Below are 22,209 nucleotides of genomic sequence, written 5' to 3'. Positions count from 1 at the left end.
CAGCCAGTCAGGAGTCGCCAGAGCCGCCAGCCAGTCAGGAGCCGCCAGAGCCGCCAGCCAGTCAGGAGCCGCCAGAGCCGCCAGCCAGTCAGGAGCCGCCAGAGCCGCCAGCCAGTCAGGAGCCGCCAGAGCCGCCAGCCAGTCAGGAGCCGCCAGAGCCGCCAGCCAGTCAGGAGCCGCCAGAGCCGCCAGCCAGTCAGGAGCCGCCAGAGCCGCCAGCCAGTCATGAGCTGCCTTCCAGTCATGAGCTGCCCTCCAGTCATGAGCTGCCTTCCAGTCATGAGCTGCCGTCCAGTCATGAGCTGCCTTCCAGTCATGAGCGGCCTTCCAGTCATGAGCTGCCCTACAGTCATGAGCTGCCCTCCAGTCATGAGCTGCCCTCCAGTCATGAGCTGCCCTCCAGTCATGAGCTGCCCTCCAGTCATGAGCTGCCACTCAGTCCGGAGCTGCCACTCAGTCCGGTGCTGCCACTCAGTCCGGAGCTGCCTCTCTGTCCGGAGTTGCCCCTCTGTCCTGAGCTACCTCTCTGTCCTGAGCTACCTCTCTGTCCTGAGCTACCTCTCTGTCCTGAGCTACCTCTCTTTCCTGAGCTACCTCCTAAATCATGTGGGGGCCTTGGGGAGGATTCTTAGGCCAAGGTCGTGGGCGAGGGTCGCCACTCAAAGGACGCTAAGGAGGGGGACAAAGACAGTGGTGGAGTGGTGTCCTCGTCCACCGCCGGAGCCGCCACCGCGGACAGATGCCCACCCAGACCCTCCCCTTGAGTTTTAGGGGTGCGTTCGGAGTCCGCACCTCAGGGGGGGGGGTACTGTAACGTCCTGACCAGAGTTCTTATGTGTTTTGCTTGTTTAGTGTTGGTCAGGACGTGAGCTGGGTGGGAATTCTATGTTGTGTGTCTAGTTCGTCTGTTTCTGTGTTCAGCCTAATATGGTTCTCAATCAGAGACAGCTGTCAATCGTTGTCCCTGATTGAGAATCATATATAGGTGGCTTGTTTTGTGTTGGGGATTGTGGGTGGTTGTTTCCTGTCTCTGTGTTTGTATTCTGCACCAGATAGGACTGTTTCGGTTTGCCACATTTTGTTATTTTGTTCGTTGTAAGTGTTCACTGTTTTTGTTGAATTAAACATGTTGAGCACTGGCTACGCTGCGTGTTGGTCCGATCCCTGTTTCACCCTCTCTTATAGTGAAGAGAGGGAAGGCTGCCGTTACAGTGTTATAACCAAGCTGTTTTTGTTTAGTCCACTAGGGACGGTATAATGTTATTATGTATTGTATATTCTGTAATATATTCGGAAAATTATAACTTGGTAATCTGAAGATTTTCCGTGGTACCCTGACTTCCTAGTTAATTAAATTTACATGATTCGTTTAATAACCTAATAATAATTACAGAGAATTGATTTGATAATAACAGTCTTCACCATTAATGATACTAAAGACACGACACTAATACAACGACTGCAGTATACAACATAGAAGCTCATCAGGTTTCTGATCGTCTTACTATGCTTCTTCACCCGAGATTGGCCCCCGATTGCCAATCAATCAGTTCTTTATTCTCCAGGCTCCGCTTTGTCATCAAAATGGACAACCTTGCAATGAATGACATCCTTGCAATGAATGACATGTATCCATCGTGATTTTCTCTGAACTTTTACTGCTGACCTCGTTATGAGCAAAACTTGATAAGGACCTTCCCATTTTGGTTATAATGTGTCTATCACATATTATTTTACCATCACCCACTGTCCTGGCACTGCGTCATGTCCCCCCTTGGGAGTTATTCCCCATTAGAGAGTTGTATGCAATAGTTTGTGTCACTCAAAGTGAACGTCTGCTTTTTCAAATCTAACGTCCCTGGTATTATCACATTGTCCATTGTTGTAACTACCCAGTAACTACCCATGCCCAGCCTACCTTCCTCACACCCCCCTCCACAATGCTTGAACCGTCTGTGTATAAGATAAACTCAGGGTTTTCCAACGAATGACTCTATAAATCGTTCAGAGAGCTGATCCAAAACAACTCGTAACAGTCGTGTTCAAGTAATGTGGTATCTGTAGGATACATCAGAGTAGCTGGATTACATGGTGTCTTTTCAACTATACCCATGTCCCATAGATCTTTACTCACTACTTTACTTCCTTGCTAATGGGATATTGTTTTGTGCAAGGTGGAGCAACACCTGTCAAGCACATTGATTAGAAAAAATTCCCTGTCTTAGGTCAGTTAGGATCAGCACTTTATTTTAAGAATGTCAGAATAAATGTCAGAATAATAGTAGAGAGAATGATTTATTTCAGCTTTTATTTCTTTCATCACATTCCCAATGGGTCAGAAGTTTACATACACTCAATTAGTATTTGGTAGCATTGCCTTTAAATTGTTTAACTTGGGTCAAATGTTTCAGGTAGCCTTCCATAAGCTTCCCACAATAATTTGGGTGAATTTTGACCCATTCCTCCTGACAGAGCTGGTGTAACTGAGTCAGGTTTGTAGCCCTTCTTGCTCGCACACGCTTTTTCAGTTCTGCCCACACATTTTCTATAGGATTGAGGTCAGGGCTTTGTGATGGCCACTCAATACCTTGACTTTGTTGTCCTTAAGCCATTTTGCCACAACTTTGGAAGTATGTGTCACGCCCTGACCGTAGATTGCTTTGTATGTTTCTATTTTTGGTTTGGTCAGGGTGTGATGTGGGTGGGTATTCTATGTTGTAGGTCTAGGTTTTCTGTTTCTGTGTGTTTGGCCTGGTGTGGTTCCCAAACAGGTAGCCTGTTTTCCCACTTTTGTTGGTGGGTGGTTATTTTCTGTTTAGTGTTTTTCGTCACCTTACAGGACTGTTCGTTTATCGTTTTTGTTGTTTTGTTCAGTGTTCAGTTGTTTATTAAAATAATGAACACTTACCACGCTGCACCTTGGTCCTCCTCTCCTTCTCCCGACGACGTTCGTTACAGTATGCTTGGGGTCATTGTCCATTTGGAAGACCCATTTGCGACCAAGCTTTAACTTCCTGACTGATGTCTTGAGATGTTGCTTCAATATATCCACATAATTTTCTTGCTTCATGATGCCATCTATTTTGTGAAGTGCACCAGTCCCTCTTGCCACAAAGCACCCCCACAACATGATGCTGCCACCCCGTGCTTCACGGTTGGGATGGTGTTCTTCGGCTTGCAAGCCTCCCCCTTTTTCCTCCAAACATAACGATGGTCATTATGGCCAAACAGTTCTATTTTTGTTTCCTCAGACCAGAGGACATTTCTCCAAAAAGTACGATCTTTGTCCCCATGTGCAGTTACAAACCGTAGTCTGGCTTTTTTATAGCGGTTCTGGAGCAGTGGCTTCTTCCTTGCTGAGCGGCCTTTCAGGTTATGTCGTTTTACTGTGGATATAGATACTTTAGTACCTGTTTCCTCCAGCATCTTCACAAGGTCCTTTGCTGTTGTTCTGGGATTGATTTGCACTTTTCGAACCAAAATACATTCATCTCTAGGAGACAGAACACGTCTCCTTCCTGAGCGGTATGACGGCTGCGTGGTCCCATGGTGTTTATACTTGTGTACTGTTGTTTGTACAGATGAATGTGGTACCTTCAGGCATTTGTAAATTGCTCCCAAGGATGAACCAGACTTGTGGAGGTCTACAATTTCTTGGTCTTGGCTGATTTCTTTTGATTTTCCCGTGATGTCAAGCAAAGAGGCACTGAGTTTGAAGGTAGCCCTTGAAATACATCCACAGGTACACCACACTTCTAAAGCCATGACATCATTTGGAATTTTCCAAGCTGTTTAAAGACACAGTCAACTTAGTGTATGTAACCTTCTGACCCACTGGAATTGTGATACAGGGAATTATAAGTGAAATAATCTGTCTTTAAACAATTGTTAGAAAAATTACTTGTGTCATGCACAAAGTAGATGTCCTAACCGACTCGCCAAAACTATAGTTTGTTAACAAGAAATTTGTGGAGTGGTTGAAAAACGAGTTTTCGTTTATATATACAATACCAGTTAAAAGTTTAGACACACCTACTCATTCAAGGGTTTTTCTTTATTTTTACAATTGTACATTGTAGAATAATAGTGAAGACATCAAAAAGTGTTAAACAAATCGAAATATATTTTAGATTCTTCAAAGTAGCCACCCTTTGCCTTTAAGACAGCTTTGCACACATACACACAGACCCGTCATGCCCATAGGGGGCACAGGGGCACGTGCCCCCTTATATTTGTCTTGTAAAATAATAAAAAATATGTTGTTGTTGTTTCTATTGTATGTAATACTACTAACAACCTAGCAATTTTCTGAAGTTGGCGACACCATTCTTCCAAGAGAAATTCCATAATTTGGTGTTTTGTTGATGGAAAATGCTGTCTCAGGCGCCGCTCCAGAATCTCCCATAAGTGTTCAATTGGGTTGAGATCTGATGACTGACACCCGCCATGGCTTACATCGTTTTCATGCTCATCAAACCATTCAGTGACCACTCGTGCCCTGTGGATAGGGGCATGGCCATCCTATGGGGGCATAGCCAAGGTAACCAAAATAATGGCCTGCCCAGCATTTTTATACATGACCCTAAGCATGATGGTATGTTAATTGCTTAATTAACTCAGGAACCATGTGTGGAAGCACCTGCTTTCAATATGCTTTGTATCCTTCATTTACTCAAGTGTTTCCATTATTTTGGCAGTTACCTGTATTTTAGCTGCAGTGGCGGATTTAGGTATAGGCGGGTGCGGCACGGGGCGCCCGCACAAAAAAATGTGGAGTGGTGAAATTTGCACGATCGGTTTTCTATCGCTCATTTATACATCATGTCAATGATATCATGTCACCATGTGGGACTGTGGTTCAATTAACCTTGTCGGAGTGGACGACCTGATTGTAGTTTGTGAGCTAGGCAGGCTACTGCCTGGGAAGGTCTCCCACTCAGAAGTACGAGATGGGGAGGGGGCGGGGGTCGGTTGACCTCAGGTCTCCCCACTGGAAGCCCGAGGTAGGGGGAGCGGGGGAATCTATCAAATACTTTGTACAGTTCTAATGCAATTAGTAAAATCAGTCACACTATGAAATGCTACCAAAAAACCCCACTATTCATTCATAATAGTGTGAATATATAGTTTCACAGACATATTGTTGCATTTTTTTCTGGTTTGTGCGAAATCGTTAAGAATAATATAAATCCACCAAGGTGAATTGGTTTAGTCTTGACTCTTGGTTGACAGTGTTGGGGGGATGGGTAATGTATTGATGCTCGAGTGCCAAATCAACACACATTTGTTTTTGTCTTTCTGAGTCTTATTTTTGTATGTATTTTTAGGTTTTATATAGTTTTAAATGTTATGATTACTTATTTGTGCTGTTCCAAATGTCTGAATAAAAATGACAGTTAGTGCAGAATGGTGGATTTAGACAGATCAAGAGGTATGCTTAGATACACAGAAAAATATACATATTTTGGACATTATGGCTCTAGATTCCAGGAAAAAGCTAAATTCTACTGCTTTGAATATACTTTGTATCCCTCATTTACTCAAATGTTTCCTTTATTTTGGCACTTACATGTACATAAGATTCTATGACAATCACATGCCATACTGAAATTAGCTACTACACACTAGTTTATCTGCTACACATTAGCTACAGACTAGTTCAGGGATTAAACGCATGTCAGGGTCAAGGGACACTGCACCAACACTTGAAGAGCTTCGTGCTATCCTACAAAAACTATAGTTTAGTTTCCTGTCAAGTCAAACAGCAGTTACTTAGCCATCTTCCATTACTGCACTGCTTTTGTCAACTCAACTGAGAGAGAAGTCACGCTGTTCAGTGTTCCCTCGCTGCATCTGCGCTCTCCATAGCTCTACCTTCGCGCCTGCTCCAAGGCGTCCGCATGGTCCTAAACCACCCGCTGAACTTCGAGAACAAACACACTCTCTTTTCTCTCCAATCTGAGCAAGATTGACAGCGCTCTGAATAAATGAGGATGGGGAGGAGGGGCTATTAAGGGTGGCCAGTCATATTTTATATACCTGGCCAGATAAATAATTATCTTCAAGTGATTATCACTGAAGTGAAAGAAGAGAGCCAACAGAGACACAACTAGAGGCCAACACACGGTCAGGTGAGTGGACAGGTTTATTTACAAAGGGGACATTTCTTAACACTTGGATAGAAATGTAATGCATTGAGCAGACATAACTATCTTTTGTAGATAAATTGGGGCAGTTCTACAATACATTATACTGTACAAATGGGTACTACAGTAGAGTGTTTACGGATCCAATGTCTCTTATTGTGTTATTGTTTCCAATAGTTACCATTGTGAGAGACAGAGAAAGAGAGGTCGAGGTAGTACACTTCTTGTTGAGACTTTTCACTCATAACTCACAGGACCCAGCATCCTAGCTGAGTCCAGACTGGAGCCATGTCTCCAGAGAAGGAAAGCAATGGTCTCGAAAACGACACATTTGCTGTGAGTATGTACACGTTTATTCCACTTCTGGAGGATTATGTTGACATTTTCTGCTGTGGTTATGAGTAGAGGTTATTTTGTTATTGGACCTATGGACATTTACTGGCTTTAAGGCTGGAACTTTTAGAGATGTTTATCTACACAAATATTACATTTTGGGCTACATAAGTTTGCAAGTGCAGCCTATTACATGTATAGGCAGGATTGAGTAGGTTACTTTCTAAATGGAATCCGTAACAGTTACTAGTTACCTGTCCAAAATTGTAATCAGTCATTTAACTTTTGCATTACCCAAACTCGGTAACGTAAACTGATTACATTCACTTACTTTTAGATTACTTTCCCCTCTAGAGGCATTAGAAGAAGACAAAAATGTATGTTACCAATTGAACCACATCTATTGAAGGATAAATCAATGTTAAAGTTTACATAGCTGGTCATATATGGATGTTACATTTTACTTTATGGGTTGGTTATGTAGGTTTCTTCCAACCCATCACATTCAACTACATATAATAATACGATTAAATTATATCTTTACTTTAAAAACCATAGTCTATCAGAATTCCAGTCATTCCAATAAATGTTATACCCCTTGATATTCAAGAATAGGACTTGGAAATATGGAAGTATAGATTAGCCAAATTGTTTAACTTGAGCATAACCCCAAAACGAAGGATTTATTAGCCAGCCCTACACTGTTGTTTACTATTTTATTGTCATGATTCCGCTTATTTTACTGATTGCGCTTATTGATTTGAGTTGTAGAAAAAATGCTGTGCTCATGGAATGACATGCTTTGAGAGCTAATGAAAAGTGCTATTTACATGTGAAAAATGAATGCCATATGCTGCATTTTCTGTAGGCCTATTGTTTATCTTTTTGTTGGTGACACTTTGATATATTGATAATATACAGCTGTTTAAAGGGCAAATCCACATATGAAACAATAACAAAATGGTTGCCCCGTCTCCGTTTTGGTAAAAAGCTGACGGGTAGGCCTGGAGAAATGTAACCACTCTCAGATTAATAGACAGAGCTATGGATGCAAGGACTGACCATCCATGATATCAACATTATTGTTTTAACCATGCTATGAAGCTATACAGTCTTTGTTTACATTTACAATGTTTACAAACAATGGAGAAAAACAAGCTTATATTTTGGGTTCTCTTGGAGTGTGACAGTTGAACTAAGCTCATGAGGCATTTATAAGTCCAAAAATGGATGCAGCAACTACAGATTGTCCCTTTAAGTCTATAGAAAGTGTAAGAGTTTGAACATGTGTCCATTAGGCCTATTGTATGGATTACATTTTTTTATCAGTAATAATTAGATTGAGCAATAAAAGCCTCACTTTTATTCCATAGGCTAGGATCTGCACTGTGCAGCTGTTGCAAGAGCGCATTTTTCGCTGGCTGTCCACTGGTTTCAAAAGCAATGATTGATAGGCACCTTAGACTTCTTGAATTCAACCATTATTGGGTTAAAATACACATTTAGATTTGTGAACAGCCATCCATAACAACCACAATCCCTAAGGCGCAAATAGCTAAATGAGAGAGCAGCATTGTGATTCACATCAATGCGCTAAGTAGATAACAATAATAAGTGATATCCATATCGCCGTAGACTACACCACTGCTGTCATCCCTACCTCCAAGTGTTTATTCAAGTAGGATAATCTTTGGATGCCGACAGCAGTCGAACCATTGCAAGACATGGACTGTAGCCTACAAAAGCCTATTCCTGATCTTTTCCCATGAACAATCCAACACATTTGGTGTCATAGTGGTCATAGTGGTCTCTGACTTCTGGTCAGACTCGCTCAGGTGGAACAAACTTAAACTTGCGCCTTTTTTCAATGCTGATTTGAATGTAATTGAAAAAACAGCGACGTGTCAAAGATTATTTTTTCGCAAACCTCCTTTCTGAATTTAAAAGTAATCTTCGAAGTAATATTCTACTTTTTCAAAAGTATCTGTAATCTGAGTACAATATTTTTGCTGGTAACATAACAGAATACAGTTAACGTTTTTTTTGTAATCCCTTACATGTAACGGATTACATGTGATCCGTTACTCCCCAAACCTGTGTATAGGTTTTGACATAGATTAATGTGTAAACTCAAACAAAGAAACAAATTCCCTGTGATTTTCAGCCTTGGTAATATATTGATCTCCAAACCACATAGCATAACACAGGTGGTGCTCTCCAGATTGCGTAGGCCTACCGTTGTAAAAAACGATCTAGAATAGTCATCATTTCACAGAAGTCAGGGTGAATTCATAAGAACTGAATGACTTGAGCACCTTTGAATGGGGCTTGTTTACATGCATGCTATTTCAACCCAACAGTCACATGTATATTTTGAAATGAAAGAATTTGTACTCTAGGATGGGTCTGGTGAAGCAGAATGAAGCTGCTCATTCTTAGTAGGCTGAGAAGAGTTGTTTACTTATGGTACAGCCTTGATGATCACCTGAGCCTCAACATTCCAGCCCCTCATGTGTAACTAACATACTGTACGGCTCTCTGGTGCAAATCATTGACTGTGAAAAGTGTTGTCTTATTCAAACATTAGAAGTCATGTCTTATTGGCCAATTATTTGCTAATACCTTAAAATAAACTGTTACTGCTAACGCATGCCAACAGTCTACATGCATCTGAGGCAATCTATTCAGCTAACACTGATAGGCTAGCGTTGGTGCACAGCTACTTTACGTGACATGGGTTTCCAGAATGTCTTAATGTTGACTGTAAACAAACACACTTTCAGTAAATCATTGAAAACCCCTTTGGGTTTTATGCTATATTATGTCTGTGTTATGAGTGATATCATGCCTGTGTTATGAGTTATATTATGCCTGTATTATGGATTATATTATTGCTGTATTATGAGTGTTATTGATAATAGCCTATTATGCCTGTGTTATGTTTGCTATTATGCCTGCGTTATGGGTAATATTATGCATGTGTTATGGGTGATATTATGTCTGTGTAATGGGTAATATTATGCCTGTGTTATGGGTGATATTATGCCTGTGTTATGGGTGATATTATGCCTGTGTTATGGGTAAGGTTGCAAACGGAGGGTATATTACTGTAAACTACCAGCATTTTGATAACTTTCAAGGATTGTATTTAATTTATCACAAGACATCTAGTGGCCCTTTTAGGTACTTCAGATTATCACAGGTGTCTGTAATTATCTCTGGTCCTCTGTTTTATATATTTTACATGTGACAAGGCCACACAATCAAATAAGATTATAAAAAATGTAATAATAGAATGACAAAGCTGGAAAACATTATCCAAAATATAAACCATCAACTTAGTGAATACCATTGGTGTTCACAGCACTGTTTCAGCAACATTGAAGGTTTTAAATGACATCCACTGTGCTCTTGATAAGAAGTTACATTGTGTGTCTGTTTTTATTGATTTGTCGAAGGCTTTTGACACCGTGGACCATGCTGTGTTAGTGCAAAGGTTAAAATGTTGTGGAATTACTGGTCATGCTCTAGATTGGTTTATAAATTACCTATCAAATCGTGCACAATGTGTAATGGCGGATGGTTGTAAATCTGAGTCCATAGAGGTGTGCTCAGGTGTTCCGCAAGGTTCTATTTTGGGCCCACTGTTGTTCATTTTGTATATCAACAACATTGGGGATCTTATTGAAACAGTGGATGTTCATTTTTATGCAGATGATACTGTTTTTTATTCAAGTGGTAGTAGTTTCTTTAGCTTTTGAAAATGCCCAAAGAGCATTTAACATCATACAACAGAATCTGTATGATTTAAAGCTGATTCTAAATTCGGGTAAAACAAAATGCATGGTATTTTCAAATGCCAGGCATGTTACAAATCATGTCATTGCTACATTGGCTGGACATACTATAGAGCAAGTTAAAGTGTACAAATATTTGGGTGTGTGGGTTGATGATAAGCTGAGCTTCACTGTGCATGTAGAGAACTTGATAAGGAAGCTCAAGCTGAAAATAGGATTTTATTACCAGCATAAGGCTTGTTATTCTTTTGAGGCCAGGAAGGAGCTGGTACGATGTACATTACTGTCGGTTTTAGATTTTAGTGATGTTATATATATGCAGGCCTCAGCCACTACCCTGAGAGCACTTGATTCAGTGTATCATGCAGCCCTCAGGTCCATTTCAAATCAGAAACGTCTAACACATCATTGTGATCTCTACAGCGCTGTTGGCTGGTCGTCATTGACCTTGCGTAGGCTTAAACACTGGTATACACTGATTTATAAGGCCATATTGGGTAAAATGCCATTTTATCTCTGTTCTTTTTTAGTCAGGTCAGTAAATAAATATAAATAAATATAAATCTGATCTGCTTCTAACAGTACCAAAAATTAGAACAGGACATGGTAGAAATAGTTTTAGTTACTTAGCTCCGTGGTCCTGTAATTCTGTCATGAACATTTTAAAATGTGATGATCTAGTTTCGTTGGTGGAGTTTAAACACTTGATCAAAGTATATATCATAGAAGAGTGTAATTGTTTTTAGGCCAGCTGTTTTTGTTGTACTGTATGTGTGTTTATAGTTTTGTTTAATGTTGTGTTAGTGTATGTAAGTTGTTTTGTCTGAAACGTTGTTCCCTCTGCTGCTATTGGACCAGGTCTCTCTTGGAAAGAGATGTTATCACAATGAGAAAAAACCTGTATAAATAAAGGTAAAAAAAATACATTAAAAAAAATATATAAAAATAATAATAATAATAATAACATGAGGGTTTCAGCATGACATATCCTTTATATTTTTTTTACACACTTTTATTTATTTTACTAAGTCAATATGTCTTTGTTGTAAATGTTTTGCTGCCAAACTTGTGGCAGGTGAAACAAATCAAGAGTTTGCCATTGTTGATTAGATGTTTATTTTCATTAATTAGGCTATTTTCTCTTGAATTTAAGTGTGAAAAACCAAAATTACCATAGATTACCTGCTAATTGACCTTTTGCTATGTCCCACCTCAGAATTGTGGGCAACCAATTGCTGTGCTCCAATGGATAGCAACTGTCGTCGAGTCCGACACCTCGCACAAGCTCACGTTTAAATCACATGAAAGCCAGGCCGTGGCAAAAACAGTTTTCTTCAAAAAAATAAATATTGAAATGGCAAATATAATTTAACAGTGCACCACTGCCTGTTGAGGGAGTATTTTGAAAATTGTAGAATTATAATTTTGTTACATTGTTCGCTAGCTCTCAGTCTCATTGACCACCAAACGTTGCTAACGCTAGCTAGCTACAGTAGCTAGCCACTTAATATAACTTGTTTTCTCAAAATGTATGTTAGCTAGTTAATGTTATGAATACAACTACCATCTGCTGTCGACATCAGGATACGATTTGAGGGTACCAGTTGGCTACAAAAATGGATTCAGTGAATTCAGAGCCATTCAATGACTAACTACACTTACGTTACAAACATATTTTTACCAGGTTCCCGTGACGCAATTGTAATAACAGTCCACCACAGCATATCCAAGAGTTTCCTGTGGTTAAATGGGGAACTGGTCTTCCCGGGAATATGTTCGAAGTTGCAACAGTAATTACTAAAGATTTCGTTAACTTTGGTCAATTACTGGTGGCTTTGTAACCCTAGTTATGAGTGATATTACGCTTTTGTTCTAGGTGATATTATGCCTGTATAATTGGTAATTTTATTCCTGTAGTATGGGTAATGTTATGCCTGTGAGTCAGCCCATTTAGGATTAAACAGAAGAAAATGCATGGAAACAGGGAGGGACTACCTGGATTAGCCAATAAGAGACGCACATTTTCCTATTCCGTTGCAGAATGAAATGTTTTCCATTGTCCTAATGAATGAGACCTTGCTATCTGTCGTGTAGATTCATGGGAATTTCTGTGAGCTGGAGAATGATGGAGAGGGCTCCGACCTCTCTGAGGAGGATGACAAGAACAAGCTGTCCTACTGTGTCACAGACGTCCCAGCCTGGTACCTATGCATAATCCTGGGCATCCAGGTAAATCCAATCCCTACTCCGTTTTATTGGAGGCAGCAGGGTTCCCTTCTCACTGGTTGAGGTTGGAGAGGTTGGGCCTCCTTGGGATTCCATTGCTTTGATCAGCCAATGTAATCAATTGGATGAACAGTCAAACTAACCTAGTTTTCCAGGATGAATTTAGCTGCAAATGAAAAACAAAATCACAAATGTCACATGAGGGCCTCAAGAATAAAATATTAAGAGATTCAACTGTGTGAGTTTTTTTGAGGTTGATGGCAAATACTGTTCCTGTACCTGTGATTTCATCTGCTTATCTTGGCCTCAGTATCTCTTCTTCCTCTCTTACATCCATCTCCCCTCTCCTCAGCATTTACTGACAGCGTTTGGGGGGATAATCGCCATCCCTCTGATCCTGTCTCAGGGTCTGTGTCTGCAGCACGATGGCCTGACCCAGGGTCACCTCATCAGCACCATCTTCTTTGTGTCAGGCATGTGCACCCTGCTGCAGGTCACCTTCGGAATCAGGTGAGTGAAGCTGTGGTTGGTTTGATATGGCTTTGGACAAATTATTCAACAGCAACAGAGTGTCTGTGAACATAAATGGGGCCAAAAGCAGGGAGAACAAGGTACAAGGGAGTCAAATGTTTATTTGGTCAATAAATATTGACCTTGATAAGATATCCTGGGCAATATCAAGGTGGAGCCATCCAACCATGACACCTTATAAGGGAATCTACTAGTCATGAATTGCCAGACATCAAAGGGGCAAGGCGTCTCTTTGTTGTATTGTCATGTTGGAATCAAAACAAAGTACAATAAAATCCATTGCAATTTCTTGGAATTTTACTTAAGGCTAAACACAATATCTGATTTGGTTGTCATGCTTTCCAGGAGATCCAGCAGTAGACTATCGTTTATTGTAAAGATTGATTTTGCTGAAGCGTCTGATTAGCTAGGTTGTACAGTATGAGCTCTCATGTCTCTTTCTAAGCCTCTGTTGATATTCGGAGCCAGTTTTTCAGGTCAGTGTGCTGCATTAGCCTCACACCATAGCATATTCTCGACTGGGCACTGGGTCTTTGTGAAATTAAAGCCATCAAGAGCTGAATCTCTAACTGAAGAACTGGTACTGGAGCTCAGCTCCCCCACTCGTACAATTCCAGGTCATTGAGCCTGAATTGGCATGGGGTCAATAGAAGAGATTTGCTTGGTCATATGCAGGATGAGTGGTGAAGTATACAGTGCCTTCAGAAAGTATTCACACCCCTGTACTTTTTCCATATTTTGTTGTTACAGCCTGAATTTTAAATTGATTAAATTTAGATTTTGTGTCATTGATCTACACACAATACCCCATAATGTCAACATGGAATTATGTTTTTGAACATTTCTACAAATTAATAAAAAATGAAAAGCTGAATAAATATTCAACCTCTTTGTTATGACAAGCCTAAACAACTTTGGGAGTAAAAATGTGCTCGACAAGTCAGATAATACCGTAAATTGCATGGATTAACTCTGTGTGCAATAATGGTGTTTAACATGTTTTTTGAATGACTACCCCCATCTATGTGCCTTGCAAAGAAGGGCACCTCTTGGTAGATGAGTAAAAATGTAATAAAAAGCAGACGTTGAATATCCCTTTGAGCATGGTGAAGTTACTAATTACACTTTAGATGGTGTATCAATACACCCAGTCACTACAAAGATACAGCCGTCTTTCCTAACTCAGTTGATGGAGAGGACGGAAACCGCTCAGGGATTTCAGCATGAGGCCAATGGTGATTTTAAACCAATTACAGAGTTAACTGGCTGTGATAGGAGAAAACTGAGGATGGCTCAACGACATTGTAGTTACTCCACAGTACTAACCTAAATGTCGAAGTGAAAAGAAGGAAACTTGTATAGAATAAAAATATTCAAAAACATGCATCCTGTTTGCAATAAAGCACTAAAGTAATACTGCAAAAAATGTGGCAAAGCATTATGTTTGGGGCAGATCCAACACAACACATCACTGAGTACCACTCTTTATAATATGAAGAATATATTTTCAAGTATGGTTGTGGTTGCATCATGTTATGAGTTTGCTTGTCATCGGCAAGGGCTAGGGAGTTTTTTGGGGATAAAAAGAAAAGGAATATACTGTAGCTAAGCACAGGCAAAGTCCTAGTAGAAAACCTGGTTCAGTCTGCTTTCCAACAGACACTGGGAGACAAATCCACCTTTCAGCAAGACAATAACCTAAAATGCATGGCCAAATACACATTGGAGTTACTTACCAAGATGACATTTAATGTTCCTGAGTGGCCTAGTTACAGTTTTGATTTAAATCGTCTTGAAATTTTCTGGCAAGACATGAAAATGACTGTCTAATAATGATCAACAACCAACTTGACAGAGCTTTAATCATTTTTTAAGAATAATGGGCAAATATTGTACAATCCAGATTTGCTAAGCTCTTACAAATTTACCCAGAAAAACTCACAGATGTAATTGCTTCCAAATGTGATTCTAATGTATGTATTGACTCAGGGGTTTAATACTAATGAAATCAAAATATATTAGTGTTTTATTTTCCATTAAAAATAGATGATAGAATGTTTGTTCCACTTTGACATTGGAGTATTTTGTGTAGATCGTTGAATTGTTTTCTTTACAATTAAATCCATGTTAATCCCACTTTGTATCACAACAAAATGTTGAAAAAGTCAAGTTGGTGTGACTACTTTCTGAAAGCACTGTAGTCGTCAAGCTTGTGTAGGTTAGGTTAACTGCTGTAATTACTGTAGGTGGTGGTTTGTTTTTATGTCATCTATGTAATCTATGTCCAGACCATGATGAGCTGAAATCATCTGATAATACACTATCAAGAATATACTGAATGGGTGGTTCTTCATTTTTGGTGGCATTTGGGCATTTTAGAAAACATGTACTTAACTTTCTGTATTTGTAATTTGAATGTACATCTTCCCATTCTAAATCAACTCATATGGCAGCTTAATGACTTTAAATAATTGTGACCATTATGATAACACTGTGCCAGCAGTAGGAGTAGTAACGATGGTAACACCAATGACACATTTGAGGTAATTGAGGCTTTTCTTAATTTGAGGCCTAATGTGATTTCGTTAAGAATTTTGCTCACAATGCAATTTGCGTTCATTTAAATTGAGTAACACCAATGACACTTTGAATTTAGACACCCCATATCATCAATGGAATCCTGAAATGTATGACATACTAAAAAGGTGTGATTAGCTAATCATTTTCTTTAATATAGACCCCTCCCGCAATAACCGTTTGCCACTTCAGGGAATGCTCAAGGTCCTGGTAAATCCTTGTAATGAGTGATCTTCAAGGTGGTAACACCAATTACATAAAACTAAGGGACACATATTATATTTGTAAAACAAATATGTATTGTAGTAGCCTTCTTTGTTTTATTGATCTATACAATATATTAAATAAGTTTGTTTACTTTCCACCATTCAAAATAATAGATATGTCTAAATCCCCAAAATGTCACTACAACTCTACTGGGTCAGTACTGGGACAAGTCAATTTGCTTGCCCTAACTACTTCAAACAATGCATAAACATCATGTTTTGCAGTATAAAGGACTTGCATTATGTTTTATCATTGATAAACAGTTCAATATAAACAAAAACACATGATGTGTTACTATTTGTAATTAGGGGTTTTCAAAAAGAAATTGTGATACAAAGTGGGATTAACATGGATTAAATTGTAAACAAAACAATTCAACGATCTACACAAAGTACTCCAATGTCAAAGTGGAACAAACATTCTATCATCTTTTTAGGGGTTCACAGCAAAGCTGAAATGGTCAAATAACTCAGGCAAAGATGATTAATTTAGTCTGAGAAAACTAAGGGATTGGATGAGTAATTGATAAATAAGGAAATCTGATTTTACGTGTCCATTTAAACCCTTTGTAACTCCACTCCACAAAGGCTTACAGATGTAGGATCTTAATTTGATCTCTCTATTATTTTCCTGCTGTAGCAAACTGGCTTAAATTAAGATCCTACATCTGTATGTAATGCTAATGCTCAAAATCATCTGCAATCATCTTCTCCTCATGAACCATAAATCAGATTCACTCCATAACATAAGTTGCTGCTTGAAATATGGCCGCACTGTATTTGCATGCTAATGCTAAAAATACTTAAAAATTATTCTCATGAACCACAAATCAGATTGACAAAATTAGAAACCGGAAATCCTGTCCGTTGCGCAGTCAGCACATTACAGCTGTGAGATATTATTGAAGTATTTTGGAACTGAGATTTAAATCATTTACACAAATAGATTGACAAAACAAAGTCCCAGAATTCAAAGATGATCGCAATATACCAGTACACTAATGTTGAAAATATTTAACAAATCTTAACATATTTAGTCAAATTTAGATTATATCAGATATGCGCTTACCGACACCTGCATAGCAGATGTTTTGGCAGTGTCAGAGGTAGAACTGTGTTAAAACGATCAAATCCACAAGCAGGACCTGGTATTATACCGAAAGCGGACATTGCATTGGCTGCACGGAGTCACATTAAGAGAAATCCCATGCGAACACTGGAATGTGATATGTAGGCTAGCCTTATTTACAACTCGATTAGGCTAATATAATTCCTCATAATTTAATTTAATGATTTTCTATTTTTGTGTCACAATAATTCTCTATAACCTACACTTTCTCATTCTGAATTTATAATGCGAGTGAGACGGGTGTGGCTTCATGTTCAATAACCCCACGAGCAGCCACTCCAGTGTTTTTCATGGTTGCAAAAGACAAAGGATGCAAATGCCACCACAATTCAAGATCGACCCATATACAGTGCATTCGGAAAGTATTCAGACCCTTTGACCTTTTCTTCATTTTGTTACGTTACAGCCTTATTCTAAAATGGATTAAATCGTTTCCCCCCCCTCATCAATCTACACACAATACCCCGTAATGACATAGCAAAAACAGGGTTTTAGAAAGTTTTGTATAAACTTGTATAAAAAAAAATATAAAAAAAGAAAAAACTGATATCAAATTTACATAAGTATTCAGACCCTTTACTCAGTACTTTGTGGAAGCACCTTTGACATCGATTACAGCCTTCAGTTTTCTTGGGTATGACGCTACAAGCTTGGCACACCTGTATTTTGGGAGTTTCTCCCAATCTTCTCTGCAGATCCTCTCAAGCTCTGTCAGGTTGGATGGGGAGCGTTGCTGCACAGCTATTTTCAGGTCTCTCCAGAGATGTTCGATAAGGTTCAAGTCCGGGCTCTGGCTGGGCCACTCAAGGACATTCAGAGACTTGTCCCGAAACCACTCCTGCGTTGTCTTGGCTGTGTGCTTAGGGTCATTGTCCTGTTGGAAGGTGAAGCTTTGCCCCAGTCTGAGGTCCCGAGCGCTCTGGAGCAGGTTTTCATTAACTTCTACTTGGTACTCATCCCGGATCCGGGAGCACCCTCATCAGTAAAAAAGCTGACTAGCATAGCCTAGCATAGCGCCACAAGTAAATACTAGCATCTAAATATCATGAAATCACAAGTCCAAGACACCAGATGAAAGATACACATCTTGTGAATCCAGCCATCATTTCCGATTTTTAAAATGTTTTACAGGGAAAACACAATATGTATTTCTATTAGCTAACCACGATAGCAAAAGACCCAACCGCATATTTCCACCATTTTTTTTACTGCATAGGTAGCTATCACAAATTCGACCAAATAAAGATATAAATAGTCACTAACCAAGAAACAACTTCATCAGATGACAGTCTGATAACATATTTATTGTATAGCATATGTTTTGTTCGAAAAATGTGCATATTTCGGGTATAAATCATAGTTTTACATTGCAGCCACCATCACAAAATCCCACCAAAGCAGCTAGAATATAACTACAGAGACCAACGTGAATTACCTAAATACTCATCATAAAACATTTATGAAAAATACACAGTGTACAGCAAATGAAAGACAAACATCTTGTGAATCCAGCCAATATTTCAGATTTTTTAAGTGTTTTACAGCGAAAACACAATATAGCATTATATTAGCTTACTACAATAGCCTACCACACAGCCCCATTCATTCAACATAACGTTAGCGATAGCGAATAAACCAGCAAGAGATATAAATTTTTTCACTAACCTTCTCAAACTCCATCAGATGACAGTCCTATAACATCATATTACACAATACATATATGGTTTGTTCGAAAATGTGCATATTTAGCGGCACAAATCGTGGTTGAACAATGTGAATAGTAGCCAAACTGCAAACAAAATGTCGGGAGAAATCTTGGAGAGGCACCTAATCTAATCAATAACTAATCATAAACTTGACTAAAAAATACAGGTTGGACAGCAAATTAAAGATACACTAGTTCTTAATGCAACCGCTGTGTTAGATTTTTAAAATTAACGTTACTACGACATACAGCTTACGTTATAGCGAGACCGGGCCGAAATTAATGGCGAAATATTAGTCTACACAATTTCGACAGAAATACGAAATAACATCATAAATTGTTCCTACTATTTGATGAGCTTCCATCAGAATCTTTTACAAGTTGTCCTTTGTCCAGAATAATCGTTGTTTGGTTGTAGAAGGTCGTCTTCAACTGTGTAATTAGCAGCAAACGTTAGCCATGAGGCGCAGATGTGTCCAACTCAGCATAACACAGAACAAAGAAAATACCGAAAATCGCAATATACTGATATAAACTGATATAACTCGGTTTAAAATAACTACATTATGATATTTTTAACACATATATCAAATTAAATCAGAGCCGGAGATATCTAACTTATAAAACGAAAGCTTTTCAGAGCGCAATGCAAGACGTCCATCTTGCGTCAGGCCAGACGATGAAAAGACCAGTCCTTCCGTTCCAAGAAGTCTTGTTCGACCTCAGATCTAGCTAGACACCCCATTCCAACTCTCACTGCTTACTGACATCTAGGGGAAGGCGTATGCAGTGCATGTAGACCCATAGATTCCATGCAAATTAATAAACTGACCCTGGAACAGAGCCCCCGATTTCAGATTTCTCAGCTCCTGACAGGAAGTTTGCTGCAAAATGAGTTCTGTTTTACTCACAGATATAATTCAAACTGTTTTAGAAACTAGAGAGTGTTTTCTATCCAATAGTAATAATAATATGCATATTGTACGAGCAAGAATTGAGTACGAGGCAGTTTAATTTGGGAACAATTTTTTACAAAGTCGAAATGGCGCCCCCCCTATTGAGAAAAGGTTTTAAGGATCTCTCTATCTTTCCCTCGATCCTGACTAGTCTCCCAGTCCCTGCCGCTGAATAACATCCCCCAATGTATGATGCTGACACCACCATGCTTCACCGTAGGGATGGTGCAAGTTTTCTTCCAGATGTGATGCTTGGCATTCAGACCAAAGAGTTCAATCTTGGTTTCATCAGACCACAGAATCTTGTTTCTCATAGTCTGAGAGTGCTTTAGGTGCCTGTTGGCAAACTCCAAGCGGGGTGTCATGTGCCTTTTACTGAGGAGTGGCTTCTGTCTGGCCAGAGATGGTTGTCCTTCTGGAAGGTTTTCCCATCTCCACAGAGGAACTCTAGAGCTCTGTCAGAGTGATCATCGGGTTCTTGTTCACTTCCCTGACCAAGGCCCTTCTCCCCCGATTGCTCAGTTTGGCCAGGCGGCCAGCTCTAGGAAGTGTCTTGGTGGTTCCAAACTTCTTCCATTTAAGAATGATAAAGGCCACTGTGTTCTTGGGGAACTTCAATGCTGCAGACATTTTTTGCTACCAGATCTGTGCCTCGACACAATCCTTTCTCGGCTCACTACGGACAATTCCTTCAACCTCATGCCTTGGATTTTGCTCTGACAAGCACTGTCAATCTGTTTTATACAGGAAATCTGAAAACTTATGTAAATAAGGTATTTCTGTTTTTAAATTTAATAAATGTGCAAAAATGTCTGAAAGCCTGTTTTCGCTTTGTCATTATGGGTTATTGTGTGTAGATTGATGAGGATTTTTTAAAACATTGTATCCATTTTAGAATGAGGTTGTAACGTAACAAAATGTGGAAAAAGGGAAGGGGTCTGAATACTTTCCCGAATGTATTGTACACTACATGACCAAAAGTATGTGCACACCTTCTTGTCGAACATCTCATTACAAAACCTTGGGCATATTGTCACACCCTGGCCTTAGTTATCTTTGTTTTCATTATTTCTTTTAGTTAGGTCAGGGTGTGACATGGGGAATGTTTGTGTTTTGTCTCGTATTGGGTGGTTATATGGTAAAGGGGGTGTTGGGTTTAGTGTATGGGTTTGTGTTCAGTGTATGTTTCTAGGTATGTCTATGGTTGCCTGAGTGGTTCTCAATCAGAGACAGATGTCTTTCATTTGTCTCTGATTGGGAGCCATATTTTAGGCAGCCATGGGCATCATGTGTTTGTGGGTAATTGTCTATGTTGTATGTTTGTAGCTTGTGTTTGCACTTACGTCTTTAGCTTCACGATCGTTTGTTGGTTTGTTTCATTTTGTAATAGTGTTCGTTGCGTGTTTTTCCCTCTTCTAAATAAAAGAGATGTATTTTGCACACGCTGCGCCTTGGTCTACTCTCTCTCACGAAGACGATCGTGACACATATATATGGAGTTGGTCCCCCCTTTGCTGCTATAATAGCCTCCACTCTTCTAGGAAGGTGTTCCACTAGAAGTTGGAACAAAAACAGCCCCAGACTATTATTCCTCCTCCACCGAACTTTACAGTTGGCACTATGCATTCAGGCAGGTAGCGTTCTCTTGGTATCCGCCAAACCCAGATTCGTCCGTTGGACTGTCAGATGGTGAAGTGTGATTCATCACTCCAGAGAACGCGTTCCCACTGCTCCAGAGTCCAGTGGCGGTGAGCGTTACACCACTCCAGCTGACGCTTGGCATTGCGCATGGTAATCTTCGGCTTGTGTGTGGCTGCTTGGCCATGGAAACCCATTTCATGAAGCTCCCGATTAACAGTTATTGTGCTGACGTTGCTTCCAGAGGCAGTTTGGAACTCAGTAGTGAGTGTTGCAACTGAAGACAGAACATTTTTACACGCTACACACTTCAGCACTCGGCGGTCCCGTTCTTTGAGCTTGTGTGGCCTACCACTTCATGGCTGAGCCGTTGTTGCTCCTAGATGTTTCCACTTCAAAATAACAGCACTTACAGTTGATCAAGGCAGCTCTAGCAGGGCAGAAATTTCATGAACTAACTTGTTGAAAAGGTGACATCCTGAGACCGTGCTATGTTGAAAGTCACTGAGCTCTTCAGTAAGGCCTTTCTACTGCCAGTCTTTGTCTATGGATATTGTATGGCTGTGTGCTTGATTGTATATACCTGTCAACAACGGGTGTGGCTAAAATAGCTGAATCCACTCATTTGAAGGGTATGTACTTTATTTAAGTTTATTTTGGACATAAATGTTGCAAACGCTCTCTCCTTTCCTCACTTATTTTATGGATAGGAGCAATTCTGATGACCCAAAGTGATAGTAAGGTATATGGAGCAAAAGCTGAGAGACCTTACACAGAGCACAGGTCACCTGAATCCATAATCATGCAGGCAAATGCTTGATGAATCATTATTCAGAAAAGCCAAGCATCAACCTAGTCCCAGATCTGTGTAGAACATGAAGATGGCAAAAGAGCCAGTGTTGCTG

At 39.7% G+C, this 22,209-nt stretch overlaps 1 protein-coding gene across 2 annotated transcripts in view; it reads left to right on the top strand.

Moving 5' to 3' along the window:
* The first annotated feature begins 5,932 nt into the window (after positions 1–5,932).
* zgc:110789 (Xan_ur_permease domain-containing protein) overlaps positions 5,933–22,209 on the top strand; it is a 28,943-nt gene continuing 12,666 nt past the window's right edge. The window contains exons 1-4 of one of the 2 annotated variants that reach the window (XM_039001482.1): positions 5,933–6,131; positions 6,401–6,482; positions 12,371–12,505; positions 12,855–13,012. In XM_039001482.1, the coding sequence (XP_038857410.1) occupies positions 6,435–6,482; positions 12,371–12,505; positions 12,855–13,012 (341 nt within the window). In that variant the 5' untranslated portion in view covers positions 5,933–6,131; positions 6,401–6,434. Of the gene's footprint in view, positions 6,132–6,323; positions 6,483–12,370; positions 12,506–12,854; positions 13,013–22,209 lie in introns of both variants that reach the window. The other variant, XM_039001483.1, reaches the window with a different exon arrangement.

Source organism: Salvelinus namaycush, chromosome 9 (genome assembly GCF_016432855.1).
Source record: "Salvelinus namaycush isolate Seneca chromosome 9, SaNama_1.0, whole genome shotgun sequence".
Taxonomy (NCBI): domain Eukaryota; kingdom Metazoa; phylum Chordata; class Actinopteri; order Salmoniformes; family Salmonidae; genus Salvelinus; species Salvelinus namaycush.
Note: the sequence above shows the minus strand (reverse complement) of the source record. Positions and strands in the feature narration are given on the sequence as shown.